General features: G+C 28.4%; 1 protein-coding gene across 1 annotated transcript; it reads left to right on the plus strand.

Annotated features, from left to right (window-relative positions):
- Positions 1-838: 838 nt before the first annotated feature.
- Positions 839-13,128, plus strand: LOC145828684 (uncharacterized). Its single transcript, XM_082936439.1, has 6 exons — positions 839-952; positions 2,817-3,054; positions 3,222-3,417; positions 10,518-10,974; positions 11,395-11,648; positions 11,784-13,128. Exons 1-6 carry the CDS (start codon positions 856-858, stop codon positions 12,480-12,482), a joined length of 1,941 nt encoding a protein of 646 aa, XP_082792565.1. The 5' UTR covers positions 839-855; the 3' UTR covers positions 12,483-13,128.
- Positions 13,129-14,555: the final 1,427 nt, after the last annotated feature.

The following is a 14,555-nucleotide window of genomic DNA, read 5'->3' on the forward strand; positions in this document are numbered from 1 at the left end:
AAATAAGGTTTATAAACACAAGGAAAGAAGTTTGAAAATATTTTAATGTAATAAAAAGCTAAAAACTATTAAATACATACATATAGTACGTATTCATAGTAAAGATCCTAGTATTAAAAAATTCTAACTTGCATGTAGTATTTAGTGACAATAAAAATGCACATCTGGATTTAAATAACACCAAACTATAAAAAATCACTTTTAAATAAAAAAAAAGTTTACTGTGCGATTAGCTCGATGGCCAAACGACGGATTTCTCAGTATTTCAATTATAATGCAGTTGATATCGGAAACTAGGGGGTTTAATTTATACATAAAAGTTTAAGAATTTTCTCTGTTGAGTTGAAATTCAACTATATTCAAATTCAATGCCAAAAATTAAATTTTATTTTCTGATAAAATAAAAGTTTATTGGTCTCTTTCAGAAAACTTTTTTGCAGTTTACAAGTTTGAACTATTGTTATACTGCACATTACGAATCGAAGTCTAGATAGCATTAAGTTTTGAATTACATGTTTATCATTATATTGCATATAGTGAGATAATTTTCAGTAAGCTTTATAAGTTTAACTTGTTTGTAATTTAGATTAATTTTTTATTAAAAATTGTTAAGTGTTGTACAAACTTTAGTTGTTTTAATTTGTCGGTAGTTTGTTAAAATAAAAGTTCCTCTGAACATTTAAAAACTTTATTAAATTTTCAAGTCTTTTGCACTTAAATAGCTAAAGTAATTACTTATAAACTATTTTTTAAACATTTTTAATCAGAAATTTTTGTTTTACGATCTACAAGATAAAAGAAAATAAAAGTATTTCATATAACCTTTACTTACAGAGAAATATAGTAAAAATTAAAATGAACTCGGTTGTAAACGAATTGAATTCAATGCTGAATGCTACTCATGATACAAATATCGATAAGATAAACGACATCAATACAAATCGTGATAAAGGTTAGGAAAAATATTTGAAATACTGTTTTATAACATTATACAATAAGATTTCATTGATATTCAACTCAAATATAACATCAGTCAAGAAAATTATTTTCAAATACAAATTTGTAACAATATGTCATTTGTTTAATATAGATTACTGAATTGTTTAAAATAAGACTTTAATGTTCTAAACTTAAACAAACTAAATTGAAATGTTTGTCTGTGTAACTTTACTTCATTAAGAATAAACTGTAAATGTTTTTTCAAATTGTATTAACTGTTTTTTCAAATTTAGTAACTATAATTAAGTTATTATTATTATCTATGTTGTTTGCATTTACTTACAGTATTTTTTTAAATATACAATTTATACAAGACAAGCCTAAAAAGTTATTTTAAGTTTTAAATTTTTTTAATCACATGTCTTAATCTTTTTAAAATTATTTGCGAAAACAATGTTTAAAGTTCTTTTACGTGGCCTTAAATTCACCTTTGAACATCTGCAATTGAAATACCTCAAATGCAAGACGGCAAATATTTCAAAAACATTTCCCCGGTTTAATAGGACAGGCAAGTTGGGATGGTCAATACCGAGTTCACGGTGAAATTAGTGACAATAATGAGTTCAGTGCATGACAGTTGTAGAAGAACCATGTAAGATAGAGTTGAACAAAAAAATTGAGATATTTCAATCGATTTCAACTGGTCTATTTTCATTACTAAAGAAACTATTTACTAGTTATTGCTAAAAATATCGAAAAATTGAATTGACTACTGTGGATTTTTGAATTTTAGCTAGTCGTTTCGTTCGATTTATGAGAATGTATGATTTTCTTGGAAATTTTAAAACACAAAGTTTTGCAGACTGCAATTCTATTTAGCAGGTGTTCATTAAATTAAAAGGGCTCTTTAACAAAAATAAAACAGCTGTTCAAAGTTGAACAAATTTAAAGTTAACGAAATTTAAAGTTACTAATATACTTAACTTTTAATAAAAGTTTAGACATCTATTACAGTTATACAGTAATACTGAACTAAAAGTATAACGTTTTAACAAAACAATGCATGTTAAAGTCTAAGACATACATTACATTTAGAATTTTAGATCAACTGGTATTATAAACTTTATGACAAATATAAATTTTCTTACAGCTTTAAATAACAAAAAAATTTTATAAAAAAAAAATTATCAAAAGTTGCACAAAGCGAGTTACTTTGCTATAATTGAATACAAATGTTCTATGAATATTACGATACTTGCATTATAAATATAATTGTTAACTGTCATGGTTATTTAAAAAACAATATAATCAAGCAAAAATGACATTCGCAAAACATAATTTATTTGAATGAATTTCCTAAAACATTTATTGGAAGTAGCAACTGTATTTCAATGTGAAAGCTTTATTCTATATGTATTTTTTGTTTGTTAGCACTTGAAAGTTATCTTATCACAATGATACAAGCGTCTTTATAATATTGGAAGATTTTATCTACTTTCTTTTGTTTGGTTCTATGTAGAATATCATAAATACATTAAAATTTAGTATACATTTTATCTTTTTTTTTTTTTTGTTGAGATTGCATCCTTTTTTTTCAAAACATCATTTTCGAAAGTAGTTTTTAAACTTATAATACAATCACTAAACCTCATTGGTATTTATAAATGAAAGCAGCAGTAACAACTTAATAAACTAATTAAACGAATGAAACATGCATTTAAAATATTAACTTTTTAACTTCCTATCATTAAAGTACTTTTGTTAATTCTGTAAACAATGTTTGTTTTCACATATCCAAACAGCTTATACCAAGTTTAAATATTTAGAAGCGTTAGTTTCTTCTATTTAACTAATAAATACTTTTATACGTCATACAGACACAAAATCCCACCCTAGCAACAATTTGGAGCAGCAATATTTCCATGGCAACAACTTGTACTACTTCGCCCACCACGGGCAGCATGTTGTAGGGGAAGCCCCTCATTTGAAACAGGGAAGCGAGTACGAGAACTTGCACGCCAACACCGCACACACAAAAGAAAGTATTATGACGTCACAACAGCAGTTCGTAGACAACCAGGAAGTTTTGAATTCCTACCAGGGAATATTGCCCAGGTAGCTTGATTTAGTAACAAAATTTATAAAGCAACTTTGTAATGATGTTAACGTTTTTTTTTTTATCTTAACTCTATCATAGTTTTAAATTAGGTCAGCATAAATTAGTTTAAAATATTTTAGTACAAGAAACTACTAAAACCTTGAAAAAAAAATTTTTAACACAGGTTTCAGTTCGCACCTTTAAATGCTTCTCAACAACAAACTCAACAAGTTTGCAAGCCCCAAGCTGTCAGGGCAACCCAAAATAACAGAAACGACCCCATCTACGTCAATTCGCCAATTAACGACTTTGTTACGTCATCATCGGTAGACGATCCCGTTGCCATGACGTCATCGGCGACAATCGACGACCAGCAGCAGGTAAGATTCCTTATGACGTCATAATATTTTAGCGAGCGGTAGTTTGAATGAATATTTATAGCCTCACTTAATTATTACGTCATAAAATGCTGACGTCACGCGCCGGCGACAGTCATGGGAGATTTTAATCGCTGTTTGTTGGTAGTTAGGAAGAAATTACTTTACAACGGAGATGACAGCCCGTCAAACGTAAACGGCTTCAGTTTTAAATGCTGAGAATCTGCATTTTTACGCGAGAGTCTTGAGAAAAAAGGTAGACATTAGCCACTTGAGAATTAGCTAAAATTATATACCTGGCTAAAACGATTTGTTTCAATCTGTCGAGTTAGTTTTGCTTGCGAAAACTTGCAATAAATACTGTTTTATTTGGTAATTTTTTTTTTCTAAAATCACATATTGCGACTTTTGTAAATGCTACATATGTGAAAGTTTTATTTTAAACCGTTTTGTTCCAATTAGCTGATTTTTTGATAATTGAATAATTGCAGATAGTGAATTTTGTTAGTTAAGTTGTTTAAATCGAACATGAGCAACAGAAGGTTAGGATTACTGAACTTTTGTAAAATTTTATTGTTTCGACAGCTTTTATTTATTCCCAATATTATAAACTTTATGTTTTAAATTGCAGATATTAATTTACTAAAACTAAGGCTAAAAACTAAGGCTAAAAACTAAGCTTAATTTCAGTTTATTATATAGGTCAGAAACTAATTTTACCAGCTAACCTATAAAGTTTTGTAGAAAATCTCGTGTTGAAATAATTCTTAATGAGTAGAAAGTTGTTTAACAACTGATAGTTTTAATTTTCCAAAACTCAACGCATATTTAATTATAAAATCAAGTTGTATAGCTCAACTACAAGCTTTGTTAACTGTTCTTTTACTTAAAAAAGAACAATAAATACGTTTAGGTTAAAACCTATTAAGATGTGTTGTTTTACAAAATAAAATATACAAATTAATAAGACTTTATATTATATGTATTTATATAAAAATGATATATGATTTTATTTTATTTTAAAATGAAAGTTGTTACATAATTAAACTATTTTAAAGCTTACCATTAAACTTAAACCATTATATATAAACGTTTATATGAATTTTAGTTAATGATGTGTAAAAATGCAACTAGTTTAAATACTTGAATGATTACTAAAAATTTTAAAGTAAGTTAAGACTTTTTAAATCTATTTTTGTATGATAAACTTCTAGGTGGTATGTAGTATTTTTTAATTATTTTATCAAACTTGGCGCTATTTTTTTTTTGTAATATCAACAAAGCAAACATTTTGAACTAATTGAAAAGTGTTATGTGGGTAGAATTGAATTTTTTTTACAAAAAAATTAGTGTTATCATTTTAATTTTTTTTTAAACAAAACATAACTTGTAATCTCTATATATCAACACACCACTTTTACTATAAAAGATATTTTTATCCTAAGATGTTTGGTATTTGTATTTATGTTAAATTGATATTAACAAAACGTTTAACTATAAGGCCAAGAAAAATACTAAATTCATACTTTAGTATTAATTATAAAGTTAATTTTAATTATACGGCTAAAATAGCTGCTCAGTTTATCTTATTTGTTTAATCATTAGTAATAGACAAAGTTTGAATAAAGCGGAGTCTTATCATTGAATAGAAAAAGATACTTTTGTCCATGGTCCATTCTTGTTCCGTTAAAAGGATTAAGAGTGTAAAGTTACAACTTAGAAAATAAAATCTAAGAATCAGGTTACGAAAACAATATTTTAATTGGATTCTTTATTACAAAACTGGAAGCACTTGTAATAAGTATTGGTATTTTTCCAGCATTTCCTATTTACGGAATTATTGGCATGTATCCAATTTTTTAAACCAATTCAGTTAATTTAAACTGACCTTTACATGTATAATTGAATTACAAGTATCTTATAACTCTAACAAAAATAATATGAGTTTCATACTTTTTATGATAATTAAGTATGACATGACCTTTGTATTAGAACAAAAATATTCGTTGATCAGAAAACTTTTTTGAGTCTTATTTCAGCAAAATTTACAGAAAAAATGAAGTTTCAATTAAATATCAAACTATTCAACTTTAGATTTGTTTAGTAAAGTTAAAAAAATCAGTAGCCGTAGATTTTTTGTAAAGTAATACAAACTGTTCTAATTTTCTTTTCACTATTAAATAAGTATTTTGAGTATCTTTAATTAACCCATCATCTAAAAACTTCTTTAATTTATTACCAAATATATAAACGCTTTGTTGAAACATAACTCATCTTTAAAGTTGTTGTACAAATCCTTGAGACATCGGGACTGTAAACTGTTTACCCCAATCAGATTGATGACGTCACTAATAGAATTACTTTCTTTGAATTACGACGCCACTTACAGAAAAAAAACTATTTAAATGTTGAAATCAATAATTAATTGATAGTCGGCTACGTTCATTTAATCCCTTTTACTTACAGCAGCACAAAAATTTACTTTTTAAATTTCTTCGTGAGAACTTTTTAAACCAGTATAAGCGTAACAAGAAAGAGTCTTTGTAAACTAAGAGTACCTAGCTTCTGTTTTCTGCGATGTTTTTGTAGTTGTGTTGCTGAGACAAATTTAATTATCTTCTGTAAGTATAAACCTAGCAAAAAAAATATGTGTTTGTTTTGTTAACTTTTAAAGATCAAACATGAAATGACGTTGTGATGATTAATTTTTGTTTACTTTCTTTATGATTTAGTATTTCTATCCAAACAAACTGTTTTTTCGACACAAAAACTTTGTTATGTTTTAAGAAAAAATACTTATGGATACTATTGACATTATTTATATTCATTATAAAAAAGTTTGAGCGTCATTAGTATGAATCAAAACTTTAAAGACGTCACAATATAGATTTTAAGCTTGATGTTGATTCTTATTAACATGGCGACATCGCGCTTAGTGATTAAAAAAATGAAGATGTTTAAAGTAGTTAGTTTATTTTACTTTATCATTAGTTTTATGTATACTATAAACGAATGATTTATTTAAATTTAAATAAAAAAACATAATAAGTTTATCGAATAATGTTTTTAAATATAAATATATTTGATTTATACCTATGTGTATGTTGTTTCTACGCAACATTAAAATGAGAAATTCTCGTACCAAGTTTTAACTAAACTAAGTCAGAACTTTTAGTTTGAAATATCGGTTCTGTTATACATAATATAGTCTTATCTATTAAAATTAATTTTACTTTGCTGTAAGCGTTACGCACAACCATTTTGTATGAAATTAAGTATTGATTGTTTCAGTAGAAATTAAATTAAACACTAAAATGTTTTTCGATCAGCCGAAGTACCAAAACTTGATGATAAAACCAGAAGAAAAGGTTTGAATTAATTATAACTTTTTAAATAAGAAATGCATTCGTTTAAACTTAAACATGTAGTATATACCTGCATACCATTCATGCAATTTTAATGTTATATATTAAAGAAATACAGTTCAAGAAATGATTTTTATCTGTAGTGTCTAAAGAGTTTTTTGTCTCTGTAAAAGTTCTTATCTTGATTTTTATCGCTATCTGAATATTAAGAATCTAGTTTAAAATCTGAAAGATTATTAAATCTAACTCCAATCAGAATATTGCAGTTTGAAAATTTATATTTAAGCTTAATCAAAAAGTTGTTAGATAATGAATATGCGTTTATAGTTCAAATAGGAATATTTATTAACTTTTTCTACTACTTGTTTATTAGCACCTAACTAGGCCATAGAAACGCAATTAAGTAAACGATTCAGTTTTTTTTTCCTTTTTTCGTTCAAATTTTTTCAATCTAACTAAAGTTTTAATACAAACATACTTTAAAAATTGCATATGCTTTTTGAATTAAAGTTCAAGTTATAAGTTTTGTCTATACTATCTAAAGAGTTTATGTCTCAGAAGAAGTTCTTATCTCGAGTATTGTCGCCGTTGGAACATTAAGATTACAGTTTCAAATTTTTTACTGAAACCATTAAATCTCACGCAATACCGACCATTGTTGCTTATTATTAAATAAAAGTTCAGACTAAAGCTCAATTAAAATGTCGTTAAATTTTGAAATGCGTGCATAATTTAAGTGGGAATATTTATCAAGTTTTTGAGCCAAAATAAGTTGTCTAGACTAGTCTTACTTTTTGTGTTTGGTAAAAGAGAATTTTCAGAGTGGGTTTTTGTAAGTACTAAGTTATTTGGAGAAGCAAGTTATTCGTCCTTTTTATTAGTGGATTAAAAAAGGGCAAAAACTTAATTAAGTTTTAATTGTGTTCTTAACATTCTAATAGACCGTATCTATCTTAGTTTTATTTCTAATGATATTTTATAGTTATGATATTACACAAATTTTAAATTATAGAATAACTAACTCAGCAATTTTAAGTTTTTGTCTTGAAATATAGTTTTATTGCAAAAAGAATTTTAATATTAATAAAAAAAAACAGAAAAAGTTATTAGCTACTGTTTCAAAAGAAAACATTTAAAAAAAAAATTTTTGTGAGATACAAGAATGCTTTTCTATTAATTTAAATTAGTTGTAAGTTATTCCTGAAAATTTTATACTATTAAGTTTTGTCAACCATTTATAAGTTAAAAAGTTAGATTGTAGTTACAGATGCTTTGACTTTATAAAACTTATTTTGATCTTTACGGAAAGTAATTAAAATATAATAGTTATATGATCAATAAAATAGCTTTAACTTTTTGTAGTATAATAAACACTAACAAAGCAAAATATTACAACACCAGAAATAGATAAGTATTTATAAAGTAGTAAATAAAAAACTAAACAATTAAAATTTAAAAAAGTAAATTTTTTATTTATTTTTTTTTATATGTAAAAGTCAGTTGGAATTTTTGTAAATTTCAATTATATAACTCAAGTATTAGTTTCGCGACAATTTTGTAAATATAAAGTAGTTTTATAAAATTAATTTAGAAATAAACTAACTACTTTTTTGGGATTTAAAATACATCATTTTGTCTCAAAACTGCTTAACCAATTTCATAAACGGCCTAACAAACAATTCAACGAAATCGGTTTATTTATGCATTTTTTTATCTTTCTGTAAAATAAAAGTTTCAAACCGTTTCAATTCAACTAACTCTTTTGTTGGACTTTCTTGTACTAAAACTGAAATAAAAAGTTTAATAAAATATTGTAAACAAAAACTAGGTGGGTGGCAAAAAAAGGAGATTATTTTGATCGAACTAAATATTATTGATATTCTTTTGTATTGACAGTCATAAATACTCTTACGTCATAATATATTTAATTATGTCTTACAACGTTCGATTTATTAAATTTTGAAAGTTTTTAGGATTCTAACTTGTCACCCTAAAAGTATTTTGTTAGTGTTAAGTCCAGATTATACTACATCTTATTAGATTGATATAGCCATTTAAGAAATCCGATGTCGCATTAAAAGGCAAACATTTTTTCCGATTATCTGTGAGGTCAAAGTTTAAGCCCCACATTAAGTCAAGTTTAAGTCATTTTTACGAGATTCATTAGCTTAATTACATGTACTCTATTTATTACAATTGATTATAACTGCATGAATGTTATTCACAACTATATTAAGACGGATATCTGCGATGTTAAAGTCAAGTTTAAAAGCTATCAATAGAGTAAAATGACATAAACTTACTAAAAGAGCTTTTTTTGTCTGATCTCCACAAATAATGCTGTGGATTTTACTATATTTTAATTCTTTAAAAAGTTTTATGTTCATAAAAGATTTATTGTTTTCAAACTTAACTGTCTAAGATTAGGTGTATTTTGAAAACTATAATTGTTTTAATGCATTTAAACCAAAGTTAATGCAAGGCTAATCACCAATACATTCTATCAATAGGTAATAAACTCATTCTCTTTGCATTAGATTCCTAATTACTACGGTAATTGATTCTAAAAGTTTTGAAAGTTCAAATTAAAAAGTAAAGAATGTGCTATTATTAATATTCTTTTATTTTTCTCACGTAATTCTAGACCACACACATTACTTCAGTCATTATGATGTATTATTTACGCTTTTTAGTTTCGCTTTTGGATCGTATTCTGGAAAAATAATAAACAATTAATTTGACGAAAAACTTGCATATCATAGAAGTAAGAACATATATTTTGTTTAAAAAAAAGTTATAAATTGAGAAAATAAATTGAGGTTGAAAATAAGCATATGAATTTTACAGCTAAAACTACAAAACCGTGCATATGCTATAGTTTTTTTTTAATAAAATTGCATCTTACTTTTCAACTTAATCTGTAACCCTTAAAAATCTGTCGATTTAGTGGATTAGTTCTTTTGTCTTGAGGTGTGTGTGACTGCAGTTGATCACTACATTTATTACTTCTATTATGCTAACCAACTTAATTTTTCAAAAGAATAACTATTACCGTTACCCCTAACCCTTACCCTTGATCGTAACTTAATTTATTATAAATATATATTTTTATTATTACTATTACTCCTAACCCTTACCCTTGGTCGGTAGTTATTTATTTATTTTTTGTTAGTATTGTTATTTTACTTTATATATATACTTTTTTACTCTCGTGCAAAAATTACCCTTCGTGCAAAAATGTCTTCGTGCATTTTTGACCAGTCCTCATCTAGTGTAAACTTTAAAAGATAGCCTTATGCTTTCCCCTTTTTGCAGCACCCTAACTTTCTAAAATGGCCCAACTTGGGAAGCCTTGATTTAGTGTAAGTTTAAAAGCTACTTTTAAATACGCTTAAGATATTGTTTTTTAACCTTCATCATGAACTCCAGTGAAATCTAGTGCAAGTTCAATATTACGGCATTGTAGCGCCCGAAGGGACAATCTGAACCACTTTTGAAACCGTGTTATAGCCTGAGAAAAGCTTAAGGGTTTCAAATAAAGCAATGAGTTATAAAAATTATTTTCAGTGTTTCCTTTTTTAATTTAAGGTAATTAATTAGTATGAAATTGTTTAAACTTATTTTACAGGTTTTTTAAAAGCTCTAGAGTTTGCGATGAGATTTAGAAATTTGTGTAACTGTAGTTTATGACGATGATAAGAGTATATTACTTCTATTAAATATTAATTTATTCTACAGATACCTCCATCAGCTTCTCAAACTTCCTACCTCCCCAACTCCCAAATCACCCAGCAACAGACTTCCCTGGGATTAGACGATTTCACCGCTTTCCCCTCACAACAACACCCCAACAACGACCAGTTCCTTGGCAACTATCACCATGGCAACTACCAAGGCGCCATTACCCAAGACGTGCTTAATGACGTCAGAAACTTCCAGCAGTTCGACGACAGTTGTGACGTCACACAAGTCAAAAACGAGGATGACGTCACAAAGAGCGAGGACACGATCGACGTGACGTCAAACGATGACGTAACAAAGCAGAAAGAAGAATCTTGTTCGGGTGGGGAGAAACAAGCTGATGACGTCATAACAACGACCACTAGCGGCAGAAGGAGAAAAAGGCCATTGCAAAGGGGAAAACCCCCTTACAGCTACATTGCCCTCATCACCATGGCGATACTTAACTCTCCTGGTTGGTGAACAACTATTAAATTGTTAGATAACTTATTTGCATCTAAAAACTAGAAAAAAAAAGACTAGGTATTATAAAGGAATACTCAAACAGTTGTACAAACTAAAAATTTCCTTGAACTTGTTTGGAGTTAATATATACGTATACATATATGTATTTAATATTGAGTAACAATAAATTAACTTAGTAGATTTCACTAAGCCCACATAAAGGGCTTTAGTAATTCATTGCGAAATGTAAAGCTATTTCTTTGAATCTTTATCAGCTGCATAAGTAAAACCTAAGTGTCTAAACTTTATATGTTTTTATTTAACTTCATACATATTCACAGTAAGAATTCCTTAAAACTTATACTTTAAAACCTATTTTATCTTTTCATGATTACACTTAAAATTTGCTAAAGATATTTTCTATTACTAGGTAAGAGACTAACTCTTGGGGACATTTACAAATTCATCCGTGAAAAGTTCCCTTTCTATCAGCAGCAGAACAAGAAGTGGCAGAACAGCATCCGACACAATCTCACTCTCAACGACTGCTTCCTCAAAATGCCTAGGGAACCGGGGAGGCCCGGAAAGGGAAACTACTGGACGCTGCACCCCGAAGCGGAGGGAATGTTCGATAATGGCAGCTATTTGAGGAGGAGAAAAAGATTCAAATTGAACGAGGCTCAGGTAAGAATAAATTGCCTAGTTTTCATCGTATATATACTTTTTATATATAAGCAGTATTTATAACTTAGTGCTTATACTTTGTTTAAGTTTTTCAAGCATTTAATAAAGCTAAATAGCATAACTTTTTATTTTCAGGTGTTTGGGGGAATACCAGCAGCTTTTCTGGGTCCCCACATGACAACGTCGCCCCATAACGACCCTCACAGCGCCTTCATCAAATATCACGGGCCCCCGCACAACTACCACCCCTACCCCCCACCAGGATTCATGACACCCATGACAACCTACCCCCATGCACCCAGTTTGAACCCTCAAGTCGTTCCAACCGCTAATATGACGTCACAACAGTCTTCCGTTGTCATGACTTCACAGCAACAACAACCTCCTAGCAATGGCACCAATTTCTGCATCGATCATCTGATTGGCGAAGAGATTGGTTACCGTGGTGAGCCGCGGTCTCCCCAACAACAAGTTGTTGCGGCATCCCATGGTGTTTCCCCACCTCTCAACCAGGACAACTCGATCACTTCGTCGTCAAGCAACGGTGCCTACAACGCCATTATGACGTCAATCCAACAATCAGTGACGTCACAGTTCGCCCAGCAGTACCACGACGACGTGATGACGTCACAGCAACAGGGGTATCCCCATCAAGTGGGAAATTCCCCGCATCAAAACCACGTCAGCATGCATCATCAGCAGCAGTCCGGTTTCTATGGCGACGTGAGGACAGATTTTGCCACGTTGCAGGCCCCAGTTGCTCCCCAAAACATGACGTCATATCACCCCCATCACCAAGTTGCTGCTTCAGGAAGGTTCCCGTCAGCTATTTGATTGTGATGTAACAATACATCAATAGTGCAAGGGTTAAAAAAAACTGTTTAAGATAATTTGGATAAAATATCTAGTAAAAGTGTAAATAAAGTAATTATTTTCAAAATAAAAACTAAGTTGAATGTGATTTTAACATTTTTATAGCGTTTTAGTTAAATGATTTAGTAAGAACCAAAATTGTTGGAGGTGTGTAAGTTATTGCATTGTTTGAAACTTTTAAAACCATTTTAGAAATATTTAACCACGTGTTTTTATTACAAGTTTCAATTTATTGTATTTATCAAAGAGTTTGTAGAAGGTCCTTTTTGTGATACCGTCCTTTAATCTGTTCTGTTTTTATTTTTGTAAAGCGTTTGTTATAACTTTACCAAGCTTGACTGTTTTATCTCAACTATTTCGGTGAACAAACGTACGACATTTGGTAGAATTTAAAACTTACGTACTTTTCTAAAATAATCTTTATCAAATCAGCCAAAAAAGCAACTAACCTAATTTATTATAGGTTATTTTGATCTAGTGCTTTTATTCAATAACTCAAGTTTTTGAGTTGAGCTTGACACAATATATATTTTATCAGTAATTAGATTTTTTTTTCTGTAATTTTATCATTTTAGTTATATTCTATACTTTACGGTTTCTTTATATTTTGAATGCTTCTAAGATTGTCTTGTTGTTTAGTGTTTTTTTTTTGCATCTACTTTGCTACTTTAATAAATTTATATAATTCTTCAAAGTAGTTTATATATCTATTTTTGGTCAAATTTTACATAAATAATATATTAACTTTAGCTAAGAAGAATGTTTATTCTGTTTGAAAACAAATTCTAGTCTTTTTTTCAAAACTATAGTAAGGATGGTTTAACTAGATTTGTATAGTCAAAATAACTTAGATTAGATTGCAGCTCATGGTTTTTATAACTTCTAAAACTGGTAATTAATATGATACTTGTGTTAAACAATTCTAAACCCATAAAAAAACTGAATAAACTCTATTCTAGTTAGGCTTAGTAAATTTTTTATAAATTGAATGTTTGTTAACTATTTATAAGATTAATTACTAAAACTTACAACTTAGTTTGAGAATAATGATTTAAAAAAAAAAAATTAAACGAATTTAAGTATAAAAACTGCTTTTTACAAAAGGTTTAAGACTTACATCCAAAATTTTTCATTATTTCGTCTTTTCAATTCTCAAACAAAATAACAAAGAAACGACAACTTCTAACCTACTACGGGAATAAGCTCATTTCGCACAAAAAGCCATTGAAACCGATTTTGTCTCCAGCCAAGAGACGCTCACAAAGCGCATTTCTGACATTATATGGAGATTAATACCGAAAGCGTATCCCATTTCGGTTACAGACCAAGTTCGGGCTTGTCCGCTGTGCCATTGACCCCCGCAAATGTACAAAAATTGTAAGAAAGGGTATTTCAATTGACAAAACTGACATGTAGCCTTTTGTTGGCTTGTCTAAAAAAATCGGAAGAAAATTTCTGCGTCTGACGTCACGAATTTCTTTGTTGCGAATTTTTCAACTGATTTTTGTAAATTATTATTTTCAAAAATTTTGCGTAGTGTAGGTTATTCATAAGAGGGTTTACAGGCTTAAACGAGCTGTAGAAAGAATTATATTATAAACTTTTTAGCAAAATTTCACAAAAACATCAAATTAAATCGGCAAAATAGCCGTAAAAGTTCTAATAAAACTTTTTTATAATATTCTACTTTACTTAATATCTGGGCAAGTTGTAAAAAAGCTAATTAAAATATACTATTAAGTAAACATAAAGGTTAAACTATTAACGGTTTTTTTTTTTCTACTGTCTTTTTTAGTCCTTAAATTAAGCTTGTTTAGAATATGTATACGGTTTGTGTTAAACTAATTAAAATTATCTATTTTAAGGTAGAAATAAATGCATCAACAATCTGTTTCATTAGAAACAAAACCTTAAACTAGTTGCGTATTGTTTTTGCAAACATTTGTTACTTTTAGAAAATATTTAATAAGCAATATTTTTAACGATTGAACATTAAATGCCTTTTAACATCAAAAGTTTGACAACCATAATAAA

The sequence above is a fragment of the Thalia democratica genome, chromosome 2 (assembly GCF_965202585.1).
Source record: "Thalia democratica chromosome 2, ktThaDemo2.hap1.1, whole genome shotgun sequence".
Classification (NCBI taxonomy): domain Eukaryota; kingdom Metazoa; phylum Chordata; class Thaliacea; order Salpida; family Salpidae; genus Thalia; species Thalia democratica.

Excerpts from the sequence above, each read along its gene's own strand:
- LOC145828684 (XM_082936439.1), top strand. The coding sequence starts at position 856 with ATGAACTCGGTTGTAAACGAATTGAATTCAATGCTGAATGCTACTCAT. Across the intron at positions 3,055-3,221 it reads TACCAGGGAATATTGCCCAG|GTTTCAGTTCGCACCTTTAA; the intron begins GTAGCTTGATTT and ends TTTTTAACACAG. Across the intron at positions 11,649-11,783 it reads TCAAATTGAACGAGGCTCAG|GTGTTTGGGGGAATACCAGC; the intron begins GTAAGAATAAAT and ends TTTTATTTTCAG.